At 33.3% G+C, this 26,242-nt stretch overlaps 1 protein-coding gene across 1 annotated transcript; it reads right to left on the bottom strand.

The window, feature by feature from the left end:
* Positions 1-8,937: 8,937 nt before the first annotated feature.
* On the bottom strand, positions 8,938-10,734 carry LOC143555572 (bidirectional sugar transporter SWEET14-like). The gene is made up of 6 exons (XM_077045102.1): positions 10,628-10,734; positions 10,373-10,409; positions 10,023-10,233; positions 9,769-9,930; positions 9,400-9,519; positions 8,938-9,331 (listed from the first exon to the last, which is right to left on the bottom strand). Exons 1-6 carry the CDS (start codon positions 10,677-10,679, stop codon positions 9,062-9,064), a joined length of 852 nt encoding a protein of 283 aa, XP_076901217.1. The 5' UTR covers positions 10,680-10,734; the 3' UTR covers positions 8,938-9,061.
* Between the last annotated feature and the right edge of the window lie 15,508 nt (positions 10,735-26,242).

The following is a 26,242-nucleotide window of genomic DNA, read 5'->3' as shown; positions in this document are numbered from 1 at the left end:
TGAAACGAATTAGAATCAAGTTCAGAAATCTATCTATCTATATATTATATTAAAACAAGACCTTTTTTGGAAGCATGCCTTTCCTATTGGTTACTTGACTATTTATCATAAATAATTTTCAACCTTAAAATTTCTTACTATTAAATTAATTCTATATTAAATTTAAAAAAAAACTTCTATTGAATGCAGCCATTGACTATATTTTATAACACATGACTCATTTAATCCGAATATTTTATGACCCGTTTGTTAGTTATATGAGATAATTGATAAAATTGATAACTTTTGTTCTTATTGTATGATTTTGTAAACCGTGACATTCGTCAATTTTTAAACCCGAAACCCACCTGTTCCGATTTTTGAAATACCCTAAAATTTAATGTTTTTATACGAGTATTTAGACAGTGAAACCACTTTTCAAATTTTGTAAACTTAATATTTTTTATGATAAGTTATTTAAACTTGTGCTTATGACGTAATCTATATCTATATCTATATATAATATTAAAGCAATTCATTTTACTACATTCCTATTGGATGATTTTTGTAATTTTCATAAATAAGAATGCATTCTTAGAATTTTCTTCAAATTTAATAAATGAAAAATAAAATTTAATATTCAAGAGTGGATGACCTTTAAGCTCCTAATAAATTTGGCTAAGTTTTTGCTTTACAAAAAAGTATTTATGATATGCATAAAATATTCATCAGATATAGAATCCTAGCCGTCCAACTGCGGACGCTTTTTAGCATATTCACCAAATTAATATCTTTTTTTTAGTTTGATGTTTTAAGTAAATATATTTTCAAGAACCATTTAATAAAACTTTCACGACTTTGTTGTTTTATTATAAATATGTATTTCTAAATGCCTTTTCAATATTATGGAATGCTTTATATCATATCTTAATCTTTTGTTACTCAATTTGTCTTTGCATGTTGCTTTGGTTTAGAAAACACAACAATTGTATAGATGCAATTTCAATTTAAACTAATGCGATAGCCTTTTCATTAATATTCATATTATTAATATTTTATAATTATTAAATTCAAAAGTATAAATTAATAAATTTTCATCTACGGTCATCTTTTTTCATTTTGACATACTTATATAAAATAATCCGTTCATTGAAAAGCCAGTATCATTACATTTCTTCAAATAGTTAGATAATATATGCGTGTGTGTGTGTGTGTTTTCAATTGATGATTTTTCTATTTCCACCTGTGTAGTACACGGGTCAATAACATAGTACATTATAAGCTAGCTCCGTGGGTAGGCACTAGTTCTTACATAAATCATAGTGTCGGTAATAACGGGTTGAAACTGATTAGCAATAAACAATCCATATATGTAACATAAATGGATTTACTATCAATTATATATTTTTATTTATTTTCGTTTCTTTTTAAATGAGTTGACATGTCTATATGATTAATTTAACTTAGGGCAATTTGAACACGCATCTATTAAACGGTTATACTAGTCAATATTCCAGACACAACATATCTATAATTTTTCCTACAATACTGCTTAAATTAATCACCCAAAACCTAAACATTTTGTGTCGGAGTGAGACAAACTCTACTATTTGTACAATATAAAATTCGTGTGGTAGCACACATGATCTTAAGAGGTACCGAACTTTAAATGTTAACACCGTCTAATTAGATAAGACCTAAAAGTTATATTAAGTATGAACTTCTTTAAAAACTATTAAACTTAAACGTTTTAATGGGTCAACATATTTATCAAAAAGTCATATTCAGGGTTAACCCATATATAAACAGATTTTCTAGGGACACCCCACCAATTGCTAAAACACCATTTAATACGCCGCGTATAGAGTAGCTATACACGGCGTATGACTCGGTATTTTTAGAAAACACCACCAATTTTGTCTTATTCTGTTTTTTATTTTATTTTTTTCTTTGTTATTTTGTTATTATTATTATTGTTATTTATCATTATTATCATTATATATTAATTATTTATTTAATATTTAATATTATTTTGGTCAAGACAATTAACACATATATATACCAAAAATCAGTGTACAAATAAAAGTAAATACGACAACTAGCACATAAAAATCTACGACAGAAAGTCGTCTATGTTCATGCCCAAGCTGTCATCGTGGCCCTCGAACGCGTCGCCAACGTCGGCGTCGTCCTCTCCCCTACGCCTAGCCCCCGAACCGTCCGCGGTAGGGGTGTTCAGATTTCGATTCGCATTCGAAACATTCGAAATTCGATTCGATTCGAATTCGATTATTAAGATTCGAATTCGGTTATAAAAATTCGAATTCGATTCGATTCGTATTCGAGTATTTTAATCGAATACGAATTTATGATTTATTATTCGATACGATTCGAAATTCGAATTCAAATTATATATTCATATATGTATATATATAATTATTACTTTTTATTTTTTATTTGTGTCAAATCCATAAATAATAAATGTCCATTACAAATTAATTAAACTCAATAGACCATATTATTCTTTTTTAGTCCTTACTAATATGGGTGTTATTTACTTCTCGTTTTGAATATTTTGAATTTTAGACTATTTATACTTTAATTTTGAATTTATTATCATGTGGTATTGTACCTACTTTACATTTATATGCTTGTTTTGCAATTATGATTATGGTTTTCGAATTTTTGGCATAGGTAAACTTCAATTTGATCATATTTATTCGAATTCGAGTTTCAAATACGAATTCGAATAGAATTTCGAATTGGGCATATAATACGAATACGAATCGAATAGTTCAAATTTTAATCGAATACGAATACGGGCAAAAAAACAATTATTCGGATTATTCGATTCGATTTAACTTGAAAATTCGTTATTCGATTCGATGAACACGCCTAGTCCGCGGCATCCACGTCGTCACCCTGTCCGCGTCTCACGCTAGACGTGCTCGCCTTGTGGTCAAAACTGGGAGGGGGTGGTGGTGGCATGGTGTACTGCTGTCCAGACAGCTCCGCTACCCGACTGTCAACAAGCCAGTTGATCCGGCGCGACATCTGCCTCATTCCCAACTCAAGGGCCTGCAACCTAGCGTCGGTGGCGGGATCCAGACGCACCGCACGATATATGCGTGGAACGTGCTGCGTCGGCGCCTAACAAAAAAAAATAGAAATACGTTTAATACGAAAACGAATTAAAAGAAATAATAAAACGATAATATATGAAAACGTACCTGAGATGCGCCGGCATCCTCACGTCCATCACCACCGTCGTCCGAATCCCCACCGGCCCCCTCCCCCCGCGTCGACAAGCTCATGGACAATATATGCACCTCCGGTGCCGCGAACGGGGGAGGCTCGACTAAAGGCTCTGGGACGTAAGGCGCATGTGCCCCGGCCCGGCCACCAGTCGGTCGTATAGGCCGTTGGGCCCGGGGAACGAACGCACAATATGCATGTTGCCGCAACGGCTGCGATCCAGCGCGCTCGGAGGGGTCGGCTCGATAAGCAGGCCGTCCACTAGGGCTCTATGGCCCAGAGATATCGCAAGCTGGAACGTACCCGCCACCCATCAAGGACCCTCGTGCCTGCTTGTGGTGGTAGGTGACAAATAGTCTGCAAACCCCCTAGCAAGGTTGCAGTGCCTACGAGTCAGCAGACACCTCAAAAAAAACAGGTCGCGCAGGTTGCAGTGCTCCGCGTCCTGATTGCGACCCGCAATGAACGTCGCAATCAGCCTGTATATGTACCTGTGTAATATAAGATAGTATAATTTAATAACAATAATAATAATATAATATAACAATAACATAATACAACACAACACAATACAACACAATACAATGCAATACAATACAAAATTATATTATATTATTAATTTATATTACGTTATATTGAACAATACAATACATTTTAAGAACGTACCTATGCAGCGGGTCCCTAATAGCCGAGACCTTAGCCTTGGTGTCCAAGGCCCTATCCCCGAACTGTTGGTCGCTGATGGCCCTCCACCGTACCCGCAGGTCGTCGTCCGGCATATAGTGGATGCTCTCCATGTATATCGGGCTGCGTACCTCCTGGTCGGTGTATAAGCCCAGAGCAACCGCGAACTCCTCCATGGAGAGATGGACGTCCTGCCCGAACATGCAGAAGTAAACATGTCGTATCGGCGCCTGGCTCCTTATCGGAGTCTCTGGCGTACCAGACGCACGGGGCCTGCAATAATATAATATAATATAATTTAATATAATATACTATAACAATAATAATAATAATAATAAATAATAATAACAATAATAATAGCGCCGCTGGTACGGTGTTTCTTTCCCAATTACGGTTCGGCGTCAATATTGGGAAATCCTCTACTAGTTTGATATGTATACAGTGATCACCTCCCCAGTTAGCGATGCTTATAACCGCTGGATCCGGAATCGGGTCAGGACCGAGTCTCAACGGAAAGTCACATTCGGTGTCATTGCCGTGTAGGTTGACTAACACACACCTGAATGTTTGAGCAGCCACGTGCCCGTGACCGGGTACACTGAACCAACGACTCGGCGGCGCCGGTTTGACCGTGTGGTAGTATGGAAGGCTGGAACGAACCCAGTCATACAATCCGTCATCCTCTTTATTGAACATCGCCCTCCACCACCCTTCGTTCGTTTTCAACTCGTTCAGCATTGCCTGCCTAACATCCGACCAGTATTTCTCATGCCTCTCCAAACCCACGGCGACTGCTCGGAAACCGCAGTTACCGTCTGGGTGTACGTATTTGATGTCTGAGACAAATGGCAACCGTAGTTGTGTTCACTCAAACACATATCAGTCGTCACTAAGCTTAGGCTTAGGCTTATTATTATATTTATGTTTAGTTGGGGGTATTCTAAGTTGATCATCTTGCGTATATTAAAGAATTATCGGCTTATATTTATACATACATATATACAGTAGATGTGCGGTATAAGAATTCATTGCTCCGACATAACCAGCACCAGATCGAGATATTAGTTTGATGAGTTTGAATCTCTCGGATCCGCGTTATCCGCTAACGGCAGCAATAGCGGGAGCCCATACTTTGGACAGAAAAGTGGAAATTCGGTCATTGCTCCAACATAACGAGCACCAGATTAAGATATTAGTTCGGCCTTACATGAACAGGTTGACACTTTTCTTAAAGCTTTTGTTATCGTCGGTATAATACACAATGAAAGCACAAACTCAAGCAACAATCCATACAATAGCAATTCTCTTCATAATTATTTCTCTTCTTCATGTTTTGTACTCTATTGAGTGAAAGTAGAGAATTGCTATTGTATGGATTGTTGTTTGAGTTTGTGCTTTCATTGTGTATTATGCCGGCGATAATGAAAGCTTTAAGCAAACGTGTTAATATCATCGTAAACACCGAACCTAAATCCACGTCAACATATTTGCCAACCGGTTCAGGTAAGTCCGAACTAATATCTCAATCTGGTGCTCGTTATGTTGGAGCAATGATCGAATTCCACTCCTCTCTCCAAAGTATAGGATCCCATTATCGCTGTCGTTAGCGGATACCGCATATCCGAGATATTCAAACTCATCAAACTAATATCTCGATTTGGTGCTAGTTATGTCGGAGCAATGAATTATTATACCGCACATTTACTGTATATATGTATGTATACATATAAGCCGATAATTCTTTAATATACGCAAGCTGATAAACTTAGAATACCTCCAACTAAACATAAAAATAATAATAAGCCTAAGCCTACACTTAGTAACGACTTATATGTGTTTGAGTGAACACAACTACGGTTGCCGGTGGTGACCAACGGTCAAGACAGTTGTAGTTTGAAGAAATCGAAGAACCAGATTTGAGATGTCGATAACGAAAGCAGCCAAGAAATTGAAAGTTCGTTTGGAAATGTCAGTTTTCCCAAGTAAGCCCCTGTAACTGATTCAAGATGCCCATTACGAAACCAGCCAATAAATTGAAAGTCTGTTTCGCACTGTCAACTTTCCCAAATAAGCCATGCAACTGAACACCCTTTATCAAATTTCGAATAATAATATATTATTGATAAATAAATAATAATAATAATAATAATAATAATAATAATAATAATTATAAATAACATTAATAATAACAAAAGAAAAGAAAAAAAGGAAAAAAACCCATAAAAAGACAAAACTGGTAGACTTTTTTAGAAAAATCCATTAACATAACCAGCACCCGTTTGACATAATATAATATAATATTTTGTTATTATATTATATAATAACAAAATATTATATTATATTAAAAACATACAATGCAATCTAAGAACGTACCTCCGAACGTATTGTTCGGCGCATGACACCCGCATTTGAATTTCTGGATAAAATCATGTACCTAATAATAATAATTATATGTTTAGAATAATATTATTTTAATAATAATAATATTTTAATAAACACAATAACAAAATTTATTTTATTAACAGTAACATTTTAACAACAATAATAATTTAATAATAATATTAATATTCATATTTTAACAGTACGGGAAACCTATTTTAAGTTTGTGAGGCCCGGCGAACTAGGGTTACCGTGGTGTCTATATGGTAGGCATGGTGTAGTATAACGGTCAGTGCCTAAACAAATTTCAGATCGTCACATAACAAAACTAAACCAGTCACCAAATCTCTGTCCTAACATGTACAACTATGTTCTAACATGTACTAAATAAAGATAAAACAAAACTTGGTTTAAGTCCGACTAACCGTTAGCGGCGTATCTGGGCTCCTCCTCGTCCGACTCCGGAAATAATTGGTTGTTGTTGTTGGTTGAATGAAGAGGGTGGGGGTGAGGTAAAAAAAAGAGGAAAAGATAAGTAAAGAATGGAGAGGGAGGGGAGGGAGCAGGGCTCCAATAATATACAAAACCTAACACGCCGCGTATAGGACTATACGCGGCGTATAGGTCTAAAATATGACAGACCTATGACAGTCGAGCCAGGCTATGATGTGAAACCGTACCCTAATATGTCGCGTATAATCCTATACAGCGACGTATTAGTTGGTTTGGTTGGTATCCCTAACAGGACCCTTTATAAAAGGGTTTTTGTTCGGATTAATCTGATTTATAAAGATGTCATATCAGAGAACCCAGAAGTTAATAATTTGTGTATGGGTTATGACCAGAATTGACGCGTTTACATTATATGATCAACTTTATCAAATATAAGTGACAAATTTTTTTTATTTTCATCCAAATAATTATTTATATTAAAAACCAAAAGAAAAGAAAAGGATCCATTAATTTTTGAGAACCCACACGTATGACAACCCCCTTCCCCCCTCACACACACGTATATTAATCAATCCTAATAAATCTTTTATCTTATTTAACACAATAGTAATAAAACTGTTTAATCTTATTTATATTTGACACGCATTTCTAAGTGCGTGGTGTTTTTTATATGAACCTTCATACAAGGTAAAGAAGCAACACATACATTTAATATAAATATATATACTGTTAAATCAAGATATTTTTTTTCATATGAAATTATTATAGGGCCTTCACAGTTCACATAGGATGTCATGTGAGTAATTTCTTATTTTATTATCTCTTCTTCTAAATACACATAAGGCTTTGTAAAATATAAAAAACATAAATTATTGTGTAATACAAGTCTCGAATTCAAGATCTCATGTTTCAAACTAAAAATATTTACCAACTCCACTTAAGTGATAATTGTGTTAGATTTCTTGACATATAAATGATATATTATTAATTAACTTCTAATTAATACTAACAAATCATTAAACATTTAAGTCCATATATATCCAATGTTATATCAAAGAAGTTTTTAGAAATTTCTGAATTGTAAAATTTTATTTATCATTATTTATATCTTATGAATCCATAAGGTACGTTATCATATATATTATTATTAAATTTAACTTTTTTGTTGTTTTTAACCACTCGTATATTACACAAGCTTTATCCTAGTTCACATTATAAATTAACTATTGAAACTCACTTTTTTGACTCAATATATCATAAAGCTTCAAAACTCATTTTCGGATCTACTTTGGTGAGTTTATATCATCTGTGAACCAAAGGGCTGTATTTAAGCGTTGGAGGTTCGATCTCTACAATGGAGTGTAAGAGGAATTTAATAATTATAGTTTAGAAGCTAGCCGTAGTAAATATCATAGGGTTGTGAATCAAATTAGACTCTTTAAACCTAAAGCTTTCCTTAGTTCTTGTAAACTAGTAAAAATACATTTCAGGTTCATATGTCCGATGTAATTTTCGAGTTCATGTTTGAGTGGACGAGTCAAATTTGTTTTATATATGTTGCGCCAAAACATAGCAAAGTAAATCTCACTCGCTAATTTTATTAATTATAATCATTTATCATCTCATAATTATTGTTTTACTTCTAGGATTAATAATAAATATCGATCGAGATTAATAATTAGAAAAAAATAATTAAGTTATTTTAGATTTTTCAGAAGATTATACTTGATTAATTACCAGTAAAAAAGGAAGAACATTAGGACACTTAACGAAAGTGGGATTCGTCAGCTCACGTCGATTTATCATGAACTTTCTTTTGCTTTTGCTATACCATTTTCATGAATCCTTTTTATCTCCATCAGAAGTTATTTGGTGTGGGGAAATAAATATTGTCGTCATTTTTCTCATGTAAGACAGCTCTTGCTATCTTCACAAAATGAAATAAAACTTTGATGTTTTAATTACCAAAGGATTATTATCAATCATTAAATATTGAATAAAATGCTACAGTACAATATTTATTTCAAAATTTGGAAAGCGATAGATGTCCTATGAAACAAGAATATCCTATAATGCGAGAAAATATAGAACGTAAAAAAACGCGAAAAATATCATAATATATATGCAGAATCAAATTCATTAATTTATATAGAGAACACATTAAATACCGAAACAATCTGAGGGTTATATTAGCTAGTTGGTAGGATATTTTATACTCCAATTAAGGTACAAACTTGTAATCAAGCTAGTACAGTTATTTATGGAGATGGTATCCTATGTAGTCAAGCAAAAAACCATTAAGATCAAGTTATCAAGCTTGGGCTTCAATTGTGTGGTTAGCCAAAACTGGACCCGGAACAACAGCCACACCATGCGCATTTGGAGCGTTTATAAGCGCGTTCACCATCACCATATCGATTGCGTGTTGATCTTTTTCTTCCATGACTCCTGGTTCATCAATTTCATTCATTTTCTCTTTGAATTCTATGATCTTGTCGTTGATAACTGGCCTCTTATTCTTATACACAAAGTAAAGTATGATCTGAAAGATACCAAAGGTGAATCCGAGCGTATTTGGTATCTATAAACAAGAAAGCTCATGTTAGAAAATGTCTGATGAATATAAAATATTTTTTAAGTTGAGCGTACCGCAATGTTAATGTCCCCAAGAAACAACCCATAAAAGAACCACATAACCGCACTGAGTGTGAGTGCTAGCGACAACATAATTGGCATGTATTCAACACTTTTTGTCCTTATCACTTGTCTCTGTTGAAAGAAATCAAGCATATTTAATAAATGAATAGTTTTTCCCAAGGGTTATTATTATTATATGTTGTTGCACGTGGACATATTACATACTTCTATAAATTAATTAAGTTCTTACAATATCATAGTAACTCAGTTTATAATTCCTTTTTTTTCAATTATCTTTTTGTAAGAGTACTATAGTATATACTCTCTAGAAACCTAGATCCGCCACCAGTCATTATTGTTTTTTATATCGTTTGTACGTACCAGAACACCTAATGGTGCGACAAACACGCACAAAGCAAATACAAGGCACACCCATCCAACAATCACACCACGTTGAGCGCCTTTTGTAAGGAATTGAGTTAGGAGAACAATCAACCCAAATCCAATAACTATGAACAACATGATTAGCTTCAAACTATCCATCTACACATGAAATAATGTGCGCTTCGAATCAGAGCTAATGAAGAAAGTAACAATAATCAAAACAGATGATTGTAATATAAGAATATGCATACCCTGGCTTTCTTTGGGGCATAGAAGACATAAACACATAGATAAAAAGTTTGTATGACAATGCCAACTGAGTTGATGGTGATCAAAAGCATGGCATTGCCCTTTAGCAACGCGTAATAGATCCAAAGCATGGCACTAAATAATCCCACCACGTAAGGTATGGACTGAAACCCCTCTGTTGACTTCTTTTTGTAAACTTTGTAGAATGTCGGCCTAACGTTATTCATGTCAAAATTGTTTAATCCATGCATCAAGTAACAACATATATACATATAATTACAAAAATATACACAAACTAGACTAATTTATACTGATTTGTGTTGAAAAGAATCAAGTGAATAGAAAAACTTACAAAGGGGAAAGAAACACCATGAATGAGACAATATTGCCTGCAAATGAATAATATTACAAGCATTTGTTAGCTAGGGTTTTGAGTGTGTTACGTGCATGGAAAGTAACTTTTATATATATTTGCATACATGCATTAAGTTGTATGTATTAATATTATTCACAGTATGTGATCCTTCAATACATTACATGATTATTAGCCGGTTATCGATCGGAACATTGATGGTAAGTGGTGATTAGAGAGAGAGAGAGAGAGTACCCATAAGACCAAATGCAAAAGAGAGGTGAGGGAAATGACCAGCAATAACCATTGTCACTGCAGCTTTTGTTATCAAATTGCAGTGAACTGCTCGTGATGGTGGCAGTTGCTGCTGGCGGTGATGATTGGTGCATAAGTAACGGTGGAAGAGATGGTATATATAGGGAGATTGTAGTGGATGGTGGGTCAGCTAGCCATTAACATATACGGTTTATAAGTTTTAGAATTCAATTATATCATAAAGTTTTTTGGCGAGCTAAATAAAAGATTCAAGTTGTATTAAAGGTTTTAAAGGCTATGCATCTCTGCTTTCTCTTTTCAAATTTTCATTTTAGGCCTCACATACCTCTTTTCCGATTATTTCGTGAAACACAAATAAAATAATTATAAGAAAGTGTAACAGCTGATCAAATATATATCTTGTTAGAGGTTTTATATGTATATTAAGTTTCAAACTTCTAAGACTGTTAAAAAATTTTCAAAGTTGTTTTCTATAAACTTTAATTAACTAATTACTTTTATTATTTAGAACAATCTTCTTTCCACAAGGTTTTAAATTCATTTTTTAGTAATCAAACTTTAACTAAATCTTGGAGATGCCCACATATATATAATCCATCTTATTTAGTCCATTAATTTATTGTGTTGTATATATATATTTTTTTGAAACAACCAACTAAGTAACGCCGGGTATTCCGTACGCGGCCACCATTGGCTAAAGGTAGCTCGAGCCGGCCACTAGTCCGGACGGACGGAGCCCCTAGCGGTCCACCTATTGAGGGATTCCCCGGATAAAACCCGACCCTCACGCCTGCCAAACGGCACGACAGCGAGGAGCCGGTAAAACCGGGTGAGATCAGCACTCGAACCCTGGCAAGCCAGGGTCATCCCTCATATCTCCCATATAAATTGGTGACAGTGAGGTTTGATCCCCCTACCTCTCACTAGTAAAGTGAGTGCTCTACCATTGAGCCACATCCAATTTATTATTGCGTTGTATACTACTACTACTACTACTAATAATAATAATAATTGATATTGATTAAGATTTTATAAATATGTTTAATTAGTTTTACACCCTACAAAAACTTGTCATAGAATGACATGTCGTCGCTGTAGACCCCCTATAGCAACAACATCCATAACAACAACCTTTTGGACCTTTTTGCGTCGTCACTCAGGCGACGACACCTATATATGGCTATGAAGCGTGTCAATAAAGATTTGGCGATGACATGTTGTTATATGTTGCAAATTTTCCGTCATATCAGATCAAATTTATAATCATGACATACTTAGAATACTAGTATTGATAAACAGTTTCATAGATAATCATACGTAGGGTGACATCCGTCATCAGTTCGCATTTATACTCATTTTTGTATTGTAAACCCGACTTGTTTTGGCTTTCGGATCATTGGATATTAATAAAACAAAGAATTTTATGTTATAATCATGTTTCACACCTATCTTTTTGTTCCAAAGTCTTTAACGGTGTTTAAAACGCTTATTTTGTGCTTAAAACGACCTAAAACGAACTACAGGGACTAAAAGTGCAAAAAAGCAAAGTTTGGCCGAGAACCCCCACCTCACGTGGTGCGTAGGGCTGGCCTCAGCGCTGCGCAGCAGCCCACAGTTCAGTTTAGCAAGAAAAAAAATCATTTTTTAACGTTTTTTGGTTTATTTAAGCTCGGTCAAGGCCCGAACTCGTGCCCTAACCAACCAAAATGACCAAGACTCAAGCCATAATTATTCTAGAACCCTCCAAACATGTTTTTATCCCTGGTTAATTTATTTAAATCAAAAATTATTTTAAATAATCCTAGTCCTCGTCCATAAATATCCCATCTATCTCAGTCATTTTTCCCTGCTCATTGTCATCTTCTTCTCCCAAAGTGTTTGATCTTACAAGTTTTTCTAGCTAGTTTTGCTTAAGATTGACTTTAAGAGTCAGCGGAACCGAATCTTGCATTTCAATCCTTTTGGGGTATATGTTTTTTATATTTTCAGTTGTTCAAAGTTATTTTATGTTAAGAAAACTATTTTCATCCTCATTTAAGACTTTTGGGCATTTGAACTCATATTTATGCATTTTCCGGCCCGTTTTGGTCGTTTTCGAGAAGTTTACTCGCTTAACTTTTACATATAACTTTGGATCTGAAATTTTTACTTTAATAGGAAATTGTGACATGGCATCTACTTGGAATCCTATGTGGAGTGTTTAGTTAAATGACATGTGGACAACTTGTTTTGCTTTAATAGTATAGTTAGATTAGATTAGATAGATTGAGCATAGCTAAATTGTTTAAAAATTAAAAATAAAAGTAAGAAAAAGTAGGTTTATGCAACATTTAATTAAGATTAGTAAAAATTGTGTTGTATGACAAATAATTAGTTGTTGGAAGCTTGGTTCACATCCTACTTGGTTCAGTGAATAGAAGAGGGGATTGCATGTTGGCTCCAAGACAATTACGAGGAGAATGCTTAGTCCATCTAAATAAAGGTAGAGCAAATGAATGACAATGATGGGTGGTTCTATTCCTTAGATGATTCTGGTGAGTACTGGGTTTTAATTGAAACAAACATGTTCACATCATTTGATGCTGATTATAACTGAAACAATTAGGTGCCCATTAAAGTCACTTTAATCGACTTCCTACTTCCGATTTGCTAGAGAAAAGAATAGTTATTCGTTCTTCAAACTTATAATATTTTTGTAACAGACCCCTTAAATCCATAGAACATATCTTACCCTGACGTGGTTTGGCTAATTAAGTACACAAGAAAGCTACTAATTTTCTCCAAAGGTATTGTTGATTCGTGATCGAACCCGTCCGACAAGCCAAACTAGCCAACCCTAGGAACATGTAAATATAACCCTACTAAATTAATTCCTAATGAGTGTTTCTTCTATTAAAATTATTTTCTTTCATACACAAATCAGTTATAACGATTACTTTTCGTCTTTCTAAAGTAACCTAATGTTCTTAACTTTAGCCCTAACAATTATTGAATATATTTGTATAGACTGTATTCGCCCAGCTTTGTGGTGCGCGCATATAATGTATATATGTGTGAACCCTCGGGTGGGCAAAAGTGAAATTGCACAAATTTTGACGTTATTTTACCAATCTTGTGAAAATAACGTCAAAAGTGGCGGAAGGTTAATCAGGCATCATGTGGTGGCGTTGATAGCCGAAAGACAAGGGTACATGCACCAATCGGCGATGGTTGAGTGTTATGTGCCTTATGTCCAAGGCTTGATGCAAAATTACTATCGAGCCGGGGGTCTCACCGGAAGCAGCCTCTCTATTCCTAGAGGGTAGAGGTAAGGCTGTCTACATCTTACCCTCCTCAGACCCTACCATAGCTTTGCTATTGGTGGGATATACTGAGTACGATGATGATGATGATGATGATGATGATAATGATGATGATGATAATGTATCCCAATATGACATGATAACATTATAGGTTTTGGTATATGTGAAATCAATTATTTATTAAAATGTGTCATTTCAAGTCCCAAATTGGATGGTTTCTTAGGACTATGATCCACTTGACCCACGCAAACGCTTGCTCATACTTCCCATTTTAGGGTACATGACCCATTGTCAGTGGGGCCTCTAATGGCCACTTTCTGACGTGTCACCCACATCCAATTTGGTTTATGGAATACAACCCATATTTTTCCCAATTTTCCACCATAATTTTTGCTTTATTATTATGAAGCCACTCCACAATGCTAAAATTCCACCAATAACTTTTGCCATGTCAGCACGAATAATCTGTAGTGGGTCCCATAGACATACCAGGACTCCTGGTGCGTTGTGATTAAATCCAAAAAAGATGTGCTTTGGTAAAAGCTTATCTAGCTTTGAGACGTGTGCTATGTATGGATTAATATAATATCATATCATAAATTTCAATTCAACGGTTATATTTCAGTGCTTTATGAGTATGGCATCGGCTAGGCAGGAGAGTCAGGGTGTTTTGGGACCCACGGAAACACCGGTCCGCTATCTGTGTACCGAGGCATTCCATTCCCGACCGGCTTGAGCTCTTTTCACGGAAACACCATTCTGCTCTCCCTAAGCCCACCAGAGGTGAAACCCCTGTTAAAATCAGACATGCATATTTTCCTCCTATTCATCCAAACACAAAAATATCAGCCGGTTGAAGAAATGATCTTTTATCCGACGGGTCAGTCAGGAAATTCGCAGGTGCTTCTTTATTAACAGAAAATCCGGCCCGCCTAAATATGTCAAAGAGCACATCCCTAACCAGATCATGTCGGTGCTTGAACCCTAGGAGTAGGCCTGTAAACGAACCGAACGTTCAGTGAACTATCGTGAACCGTTCGACGGGAAGTTCGTTTATGTTCGTTTATTTAATAAACGAACGAACATGAACAAAAAATTTGTGTTCGTTTAATTAAACGAACGAACATGAACACATGTTCCGTTAGTTCATTTATGTACATGAACGTTCGTTTATGTTCGTTTATTTATGTTCATTTATGTATTAACATTAATAGAAAATAATTTAATATTATCTGGATATGTCATCTGCTTAAAGGTTTTATATTTGTTAATTTGTGTTCATTTAAGTGTTTTCATTTAAGTTCGTTTATATTTGTGTTTATTTATGTTTGTTCATACATGTTCGTTTATCTTTATTCAGTTATGTTAGTTTAGATTTTAAACAAATGAACACAAATGTCCATTTTTAAATAAACGAACATGAACATAAATATTTGTTTGATTAAGTGTCCCTGTTCTTTTAAAGTTAAATAAACGAACAAGAACATACCCTTGTTCATGTTCATTCAATTCGTGTACAGGCTTTCATTATTCACATTGATGAATACATCGGTCTGAATCTCTAGGCTCTGCCGATTTTATTTGTGTTCGTTTGCGTTCATGAACACATTAAATTATTTAATAAACGAACACGAACATAAAATCTCGTTCGGTAAGTGTTCGTGAACTGTTCGTGAACACATTATTTACTTAACGAACGAACATGAACAAGGCATTGTTCGTGTTCGTTCGGTTCGTTTACAGCCCTACCCAGGAGCTCTTTACAATGCACTGCGTGCTCCCCATATGAGTCTAAACATGCCTTACGACAAACAGGGCATATCTCTTCAACCAGAAATAGAGGAATCATAAGGCGCTAGTTAAGGATAGTACCATACTCCACTGGAAACATATGCTGGCCTAACCTATCTATAGGGATAGCAAGAAGAAAATCTTGAGCATGTGGTGCTCGTAGACACTCAAAAATGACTCTTTGTCTACTTGTCATGTCAAAGTGTGACTCTATGTCGTGAACAATTTTACTAAAAAGAGCACTTGCTAATGCATGTTGGGCTTTAGAAGGGATGGTCTCTTAGTTAGTAAAGCCGCTAAAAATCGACGCTTGAAATCATTTCACGAAAACAAGCCAAAGCAGAAGATGCCATTTTATTTATACTTTTGTACGTTTAAACTACTCTTATATTTTATATTACTTTTATATTTTTTAAATTAGTTTTAACTTTTATATTAGTTTGTTTTTCTGACATGATGGTTTAGAGATGATTGAGAAGTTCTTTCCAAACGATTAGGCTTTGCACTTTCATGCACCCCTTTATCAGGTTCATAAAAATACAAAAGCAACTAGCAACCATAAATTATATAATAAATATTCCTAATTATGAAAAAATAAAAAGAAATTTGTAGTATCCGGTAAGTCATTAGAGTTTAGTCGCACAACATTTCTTGTTTTCTAGTTGATTTCGTTTATTTAGAGTTTTATTGAGAAGAAAGATGAGGTGGTGGTGTGAGACTCATAAGTTTTTTAAAAAACGTCACATGAGCATGTCACATCATTAAATAAATGAGGTGGTCGTGTACGTGAGACTCATCAAGAAAACTAACGGAGCTAGAGCTTGTTATGTTTGGGAGTGTCATAGGAAAATAAAGTAAAAGTTGGGAATGGTGGAAAACATGCCGATATTTGAGAGTGTTCCCGAATCCCAACCTCAAATGAAAATTAAGAGTATTTAAATCTTTAAATCCAATAACTCTAAATAAAAGGTCACAAAAATGGTCCAAATATTTCTAAAAAAGGTAATAAAGTCAATAGTGTTGATCACAAAATTTTGCGACTAATTTGAGGCGAAACTTTCGCCGCTAAGTTTGGTCATAAAATATTCAGGTAAAAGAATAATCGTAAAAACCAATTGCGACAAGGATTTAAGTTCAATAACCTAATTAAAATATATTGATGATCGTTTTTGTACTAATTAAGTAGTGGTTACAAGAGCCTAAGGTGCTGTTTGTTTTTTTAGAGGTAAAATGTCTGCAGTCTGCGGACCACATCTGTAGCAGAAGAGGTGGACCAAACCTCTGCACTCTGCAAGAAGAAGACTGTTTGTTTTTTAACGTCTGCAAACTGCTAAAACTTTCAATATAAGCTCAATACCAAAAACACAATTATCCTGTAACAATTAAAAATATATAAATTCAAATTTTATACCTTTGAAATAGCAAATTATAAAAGTTACATTAACAATTTTCCATGTGAATGTTTTTTCCTCCAAAAGTTTCTTCAATTGTTTTCGAAAGTAGATAGTTCATACATAATGAATGAAACGAGCCAAAGCTCGAGCTTAAAACAACCCCCAAGCCGATGACATAAACCTAAACTTTCTACAAACCCTTTTCAACTAAAAACTTTCTATAGACTTTTTATAATCATTAACTTTCTACAAACTTTTTTCAACTAAAAACTAATAATACTTGAACAATTATGCAAAATTATAATTGAAAAAAAAATAATCAATTAACAACTCAGTTGAACAACTCAATTAACAAAAACTTAATAACTTAATTGATATCTGATGAAAATAATGAGTTTATAAGAGGTTGGAAGACTATGGTCCAAGTCTACACCAAGAAGAGGGCGCACAGATGTTTTTTTAATGAAACGTCTTCGGAAAAACAAACAGTCTGCAGAGGACAGTGTCTGCGCGTGGTCTGCGCGCTGCAGACAGAAGAGACCAGGAAGATCTTTTGTAAAAAGACAAACACCGCCTAAATGATGGACGTTGATCATGTACACAACAAATCATAGTGTAATAGCATTGAAGTCTATTTCTAAGCATGATTTGACGGAAGCAAAAGATAAAAGGCAAATGATAAGGTGTGTAAGTAGGGGAAGATTCATGTGCATTTTAATCTTAACGTGAGAACGTAAGAAATAATACAAATTTATAAAAAATGAGAACGTAAGAAACAATACCAACTACAATAACCATCTACATAAACAATAATTTATAATAACAAAGAAAAAAACCTAAAAATTACAACAAAAGAATCAAAATCAAGAACAAACTAATAACAGCATATACCAGCAAATACTTATAACAGTAAAAGAAAAAATCTAATAATAACAACAAAATATAAATCAGCAAATACTTATAACGTCTCATAATCGAAAATTAGCAAACACGAACAAAATATAATAGCAAAAACCTATAAAAATAAACCTAATAATAACAACAAATTGGTTCTCACTGTTCTCATGTTAAGAATAAAATGTATTTGATTATGTTTCTGTGTAAGCAAAACAATACACTTTATTTTGATTGTTACTTGGATTTTGTGCTTTTTAACAAATTTCGAATATGGGGTCTCAAATGAAGCCAGCTCTAGATATAAAGTTTATGTGATGTGCATGTAGACACCATATATTCTCGTCATTGTGGCCTACATAAAAAGATTATTTGTTGGATTATTGTGCTTAACATATGACACTTGGAACAAATGGCTTTAAAACCAATATGGTGACTTGAGGATATGATGTATATTTCTGTGTACGTGCATGTCTAGTTTTGAATGACATAAAATATTCACTTTTTCATATATGTTAATTAACTAATCATATTATATAAATACATAATACAAATAAAAACGTAACACATAGATGTCAGTCTTCAACCAGATAGCCCCGCCTCAATGTCACTCATGCCCTTAAACGATCAACATCGGCTAACTTGATGTGCATATTAGAAGTCTATTTCATTTACTAAGTTTTAGCTTATAAATATTCACACATTCTTAACAGTCACTATATAAAATAGCCATTCGTGCGTACTACGAGTCACAGGAGCACAAAGCATTCTATCATATCATACCTTACGTTATAAGTTAAAAGGTTTAGTTGTCGAGATCTACCCATATATCATACGAGGTTATGATCCGCTCCATACAATGTTCATTATCAATTAACCTTACACAATAGTACAATTGTGGAAATGCCACAAATGCATTGACCCTTTGTCAGAGTTATCAGACACCCCTCAAAGGGCATATATACACCCCAAACAGGCATGCTTAAAGATTTTAGATGCCTAAATCGAAATGAAATTTTATGGCCTTTTCATAACAAACTGTGATTCTGTGAATAAGTTCAAAAAAAAGAAAAGAAAAGAAAAGACACCTAGAACCGATCTTGAACTCGTGACCTACAGCTGAACAACAAACATGTTTACCATCAAACTATCACATAATTTTGAGTTTACTTTATCCGTTATAATATATATATATATTTAATGTTTTTGTCTTTTGGACTTGGAGACCTTAATTAAGTATAGGTCTAAAACCCTTGCTTGGTTTCGTTGGCCCACGGACCTGCCTTGTCCCCAAAGGGAAACCTGCGACACATTAGCCAAAGTAGATCTAAGAGCGGGAACTATTAACACGACCCGAAACATGACCCGAACTCGACATGAAAAAAATACAAGTTTTTGGTTGATTAACACGGCCCGTTTTAAAAACAAGCCGGGTGTGGCTTGACTAACAAAGTATTAAAAAAAACTTTTGTAAATATATTTTTGTTTTTTCTGTTTTCCATTTTTCTGAATATACTTTTGCAATTTCCAATCCAATTTCAAAATTTTTAATATTCTAAAAATAATAATCATATTACTTGTTTGCTCTACGAACTCAAAATTATATACATTTTATATTTAAAATAAATCTTTTAATTTTTTTGATAAATAGGTTAAATGAACCGTTTTTTAGTCGATTAGAATTTGTGTATATACATTTCAACCCGTCAATCCGATAACCTGACACAATTAACAACATAAGTAGATCTAAATCATTCATTAACTTATAACAACATACTTAAAAACGTACTTGCTTTTAGGAAAACATATGGTTTCAACCTAACTTTGGTATTAAATGTACATAACAAACAAAATTCGTAAAAGTGTGGGTTGCTTGACTCTGGTTCTCCGTTATACACATCCATTTTAACACACTAAAAAAATACATGTGGACGATCGTCGGAAAGTCGCCGTTAAAGTTGTTACCTACGAGCCAGTCGACGAATTACCACACAATTTGAAAATATTTTTTCTCTTTTATAGTTTCTGATATAATGCTAAATATATATAAATCCCCTGTATATTTTAATTAATATTTTATTAATTTTTTTTTGTTTTTATTAGGATTTGTATATTACTAGCGAAAAAGAGCGAAAAAACAAGCAAAAACAAGCCAAACCGGAGGATCAGGATACGAACTAGACCGAACCAGAAGTGAACCAGACCGGACTGGACCAGACCACGCCCCACCCCTAGCCTGCCGCGCCGTGTGACCAGGAGGGAGGAGGCTCGTCGCGCGGCGCCCCGGGATGTCAGATTCCAGAAAGTTCGATTTTGCATGTTTTGGGCCTTGAAAAGTCTATATAGACACCTTTAAACTTAACCCTAAGAATACCCTACGAACCAGAGCCGATTTGGACAAATTTGGGAGCTCAAGTGAGGAGTTTTTGAAGGGTTTGAAAGCAAGGAATCAGCCGGTGAAGTGCTCCTCAATCAAGAATGAAGACTACGGGTTTTATCACCTATTTTCTTCCGTTTACATTATTTTTCACCATGATTTCCTTTATGATTGTTTTGTTTAATTTTATAATGATATGCTAAACTTTATATACTGCCTAGGCACATGATAAACCTTTGTTGATGTTTGATTTTGACTTGGATTTATTTATCGTTACGGTTTTATGAACTAGTTAAAAGTTTGAATTATATTGAGTTGATGCATATGGATACTTAGGGTTGTTTGTTAAGTTTTATTATTCCATAATTGCCTTGATTATTGTTTGTCATATGATAGGTTGCTATTAGGTCATCTACTTTGTGTTTTTTACTATTTTATGATTGATTCACAATAAGATCATAGGAATAATATTATTTAATCAAATAAACCTACATGTGCTGCTAATCTAAATAGTTGTAAGGTGCTAGGTTATTGGTAGGTCTTTGTTGATCAGGATTACTAGATTTAGTTCTTCATAAGGAGTCCGTCTAGGTTTGATTGATTAACTTTGCCTATCGAGTCAATTGAATATATTAGACTATCTTTGATTCACGGGAGAGTTTGGCACGGATCCCTAGGCTAAGTGTATGTAAATGACTAAATGGAGGCGTTTTTGGAATGTGGAAGCTCAAGCCCGTGCCCCCCCTATAGGCTAGAAACCAGCGACCTTCGCGATACGTGATGCCGTAATTTTCTGGGCCTGCCACATGTTGATACGTGGCCTATATAATTGTGCCACGTCTTGACACGTGGTTTGACACGTGTCACAGAAACTTAACGAAGACTTCGCGTAGCGCGAAAATCTAATGGATTTGGTCTTCGCGTAGCGCAACACCACCCAATTTCGTTTTTTGTGTAGTACCTTCGCGTATCGCAATGAGTTTATAATTTAACCTGTCGCATAGCGTGAAGAACTTGAATTTCAAAATTTTCATTTTAGTCCCTCAGTTTCGTAAATTGATGTTTTTGGCCTAAACTTAATATGAAAGTTTTCGAGATGTTACATCCTCCCCACCTTTTGAATAATCTTGTCCTCGAGATTTACTGAAATAGGTGCGGGTATTTCTTTTTCATTTCTAATTCGAGTTCTCATGTATACTCAGGTACACGCCTAGAGTCCCAACGGACTTTCACTAACTTGAGTCGTTTTCGTTAGAGGAATTTAGTCATACTGTCTTTGATTTGAATTGGTTGTTCCACAAACTTGAGCTTTTCATTGACCTTAGCATCTTTTAAAGGCATTGCAAGAGATTCATCGTCTAAACACTTGCATATATTTGATACATTAAATACGTCGTGTAAGCCTTTCATTTCTTCGGGTAGTTCTGGTCGATATGCAACTGGTCCGATTCTTTCAAAAACTTTGAATGGCCCAACAAAACGCGGACTTAGTTTCCCTTTCTTTCCAAACTGATCTACACCTTTCCAAGGTGATACTTCGGTAAACAGTTAAAAGTTTTAGAATTAAAGGGATTTTAGTGGAAATTTGTTGTTTAAAAAAATATCTTACAATTATAACTTAACAAGAATATTATATTAGAATATTTGTTTACCAGGTTAGAGCCTGTGTTTCACACGGATGAAAATATAATAAAAATAAAAAAAAATTATATGAAATATTTAAATTCAGTTATTTCATATATTAATTTTTATTTATGACTTTTTTAATAAATTTTTGATATATTTGCACTATAATTTTAAGGTGAAATCAAAGCGTTGGTGTTAGATTTATTTTAAAAATAAAATATTCATACCGCTATTGTTATATTAAATATTGTGTGTATAAAGATGGTATTTATGACAAAATGTTGTGACAGATTTAAAAACTAAATTTACAAAGACTAAGGTTTAGTTGTAAAAGAAAATAAACAATATATTACATTTTAAAATGAAAAGAGAAATGATGAACAATCTTAAATGGTTATGTTAAAGAGATATGGGAAGACAATGTGATATTTTGAATTATGAAAATGTTAACAATTAAGTATAATTTTGGTTTTATACTTGAAGAGAAGTTACATTTATATATGTTAAGTCAAAAATTCTAACACAATTACCACTTTAGTAGGGTTGGTAATCACATTTGGTTTGAAACATGAAGTCTTGGGTTTGAAACCCATATCATGCAATAATTTGTTTTTAAAAATTTTATAAAGCCTTAAGAGATATGTGCCATGATATTGATATAATAGGAAATTGTGTATTGTTAGATTAAATTTTATTCATACATTTATTTTATATATTTACTAGATGATACTTTAGACTTTTAGTTACCAAATAATTAAACTTTACAATGTAACTTTTTAAAATTTTGATGGCCGACAATAAATTCGATGAGCGGCGATCTAATTGCTTGGGATGAATGAATCAGCCCAGCTGTGACCTTATTTACGTTCTCCACTTAATTTAGGATGTATACCTTTTAAATAAAATAATTTTATTTAAAAAAAAAAAAAGCAAAGTTGATAAAACAATAAAAATTGGTACAAATTTCAAATCAATCGAGTCATAAATGCAACTTGCAAAAACATCCTACGTCTTTTGAAAAATGTCTTCTTCTTTATGTATGGTGGGTAAAAAGAACTATATCAACAATGGATGGTCACCTTCAAGAAACACAAGTTAGTAATGACATCAAACACCCAACTTATCTTTGTCACGACCCAACCAACGGTTTTTTGGGGACCGATCATGGTTTCATATACGATCCACAAAGATTTTGCACATATCTAGCTCAAGTACAAGAGACTAGCACTTTACCAAAATCGTAAATATTCGTTAAATCATCAGACACCTTGCTATTTCTTACCATTGATATCATATCTAAACTATCAACTTTGATACAAATTTTAGTGTAATGCCACTTATTTTGTTTTGTGAATTAGTATTTATCGTCAAATTTCTGCAAGTTTCATTTGAACATTAACATAGTGTCTATTTAAATTTTAAAAAATCCACACGAGGAATTAAAATTATACAAAAAGTATTATAAATTGATTTTGTAGTGTTAATCACTCTCATCACAAACTCACAAAGTATAAGAGTCATTATGTAAATAGTAAAAACTATGTATATGTTGTAAATATGCATGTCTACAAAGTCTAGGATTTTGAGTGTCAATAAACATAACTATCAAGATGACGTGTCAGTATGTAAGCTTTGTTTGAAGTGTTGCAACCCTAAACGAACATACTGGTTTGATGTCTATATAGGGAGCGACATTCATCAAAAATCAAAAGAAAAAAAACAACAAAAAAATCACGTTATATATCAAAGTTTATTATTTGCAATTCTTGTTTCAATTCTTAGTTTCATTTTATTGTTATCAAGGTCAATAGTTAAGATCATTAATATGGGATTGAAATCTGATTTTTTATTATTTATTTTTAATTATGTATCAATAATGCTCAACTCATCCAAGTATCCAACCTTGTGATTAAGCACTTTTAACATCATGATGGACTGATGGCGTTGTTATAGCAATAGGTCAATAATTTATAAACTAATTTTACTAAAATAATAATTAGTTGTTAATAATAGGTTGTATTTTAACTTCAAAATAGTATAACTTAATTAATGATGTTTTACAAAGTAGATGTAACTTACATAATGAAAACCTAATTTGGCATAAAATTTTATTTACAGAAAACTTTTTATTTCATATATGTCCAAACCTGCAAGGCTGCAAGAAATTAAGAATGCTTGTATGCGAAAGAAGTCCAAAAACCATAAACCCATAATCATTTTGCATGGTCAAGTTTAATACCGAATCTACCTATTCTAATAAAGTAAAATAAATGTGGACACTTGTTATGTTTTGGTTAATTCTCACAATTTTTTCCCTTCAAAACTAATTTACCCTAATATATGTAATAAATCAATAATTATTCACTTTTCTTTTGCACTATATTTATAAAATATCTATATATTTATAAATATAAATACTAACATATTATTTTACTACATATTTCAAAATGCTTAGTGAATTTCAAAAATTAACAACAAATCATGTTTCTCAAATGAAAATTGGTTTCAGGTTTTTTATGAAACTTAAATTTGATATTATAGGTCAAAAGTTGGTAAATAGATTATTTGGTACAAGTTAACTACATTTATGTCAAAATTTGTTGCAGGTCAAAAATGAAAATTTTGAGTATTTTTAAAAGTTTGAAAATGCAAAATAGATTTATCGTCAAATTTGTTATGGGTTCAAAGTGTTGACTTTGAAATGTCAAAAGTATGAAAGTTAGAATTTTAAACATGATTCGGGTTTCAAATTTATTTTTAAGGGCATTTTTTAAAATAATCAAAAGGTTTGGGATTTGGTAAACTGACTATTTTTCCCTCAACTATTAAAATGTAAGAAAAGACTGCAAACACTTTCGACATACCACCCCCATGCCTATTAATGCTTCTAACTTTTATCAATTTTGAAATATTTATGTTAACATTAATTTTTTCTTCAATGGTGATCAGAACGTTGTATTGGGAAGCATGTCATGGAAAACTATGCTCAAATGAAACAAAATATTCACAAAACTGGATGGGTTAACATGTTATTTTTTATGTTGTCATTATAACAAAGTCGAGAAGCCCTCTGAAAATTATCAGAATCTTTTTCATGGTGTAGCTAAGAAAAAAATAGCTCTTGAATAACAACCATTGTTACAATTTAATATTCCACTTTCTTTTAATAAGCGGTAAATTGATAAATATATCAATAAAGGTAACGTTTTTTTTGTATTTAGACTTAGTGGTTAGAACTACTATCGTATGAGAAGCTTTATTTCCGAAATTGGTTCATAACCAAAAGTTTTTCAATTATACATATATGGCATCGAGAATGAATTTTTCAATAGAAAAAAATATTCTCGGGTACGTTTTTGCAGGAGCATTTTTTATTAAGTTCATTTAAAAAAATAATTTTGTGATATAAATAAAATCAATTTATGTACACATTATAGATACAAGCATAGATGTAATACATTTTTTTTCATATACGCTATGTAATTATTTGTTTTACTTATAATTTTATAATCTGAATTATCCTGTGTGTGACACGGGCTCTAAAACTAGTAATTAAATAAAACTGATTAGAGCCCGGTTCAGTTTCTGGGGCCTAACTGCCTAAGGCCTTTGGGGTTTACTAAGGACTTGACAACAGATCCACAAGATTTTCATTGAATTGTCAAATGGGTCGGTTGTAGCTTAGTTCATACACTTGTACTCTTTTAATTAACTCCTAGTTGAATTTAGATTGTAACTTAATTCACTACTGTGACACAACTACCATTGATTTGGTATATTCAAAAAATAACTAGTGATGGCTTTTCGGAAGCTTCTTTTGTACTGTTATCATCGATCGTTTCTTGAAAAATATAGCTTTCAATGCACAAAAGAAAGCATAAATCTTTCTCGCATAATGGATCTTAAAAAGATTACAACTTATTCTTTATATAAAATTTCTTGATCTAATATCACTAACATGTGCAACTAAGATCATAATTTTTGTTACCTCTAGTATGAGACGTGTAGTCACATTCAAAACTAATAACTTTAACTATGTGTCTCAGCAAGTAATCCGATACATCAATTTCAAAACGTAAATACAAACACCACCTTTGCGGATAATGTGATTAGTAAGTCCATATATCAAACCTTCGTTCGGTTTACAGAGCCTGTAACTTATTGGGTTTATGACGGTATACTCATTATTCATTAAATCGTTAATATGTTA

This window comes from Bidens hawaiensis, unplaced genomic scaffold (assembly GCF_021521415.1).
Source record: "Bidens hawaiensis isolate Kalapana, Puna unplaced genomic scaffold, B.hawaiensis_p1.1 tig00018162_1, whole genome shotgun sequence".
NCBI classification, from domain to species: Eukaryota; Viridiplantae; Streptophyta; class Magnoliopsida; order Asterales; family Asteraceae; genus Bidens; species Bidens hawaiensis.
This window is presented reverse-complemented; position numbering and strand designations above follow the sequence as displayed.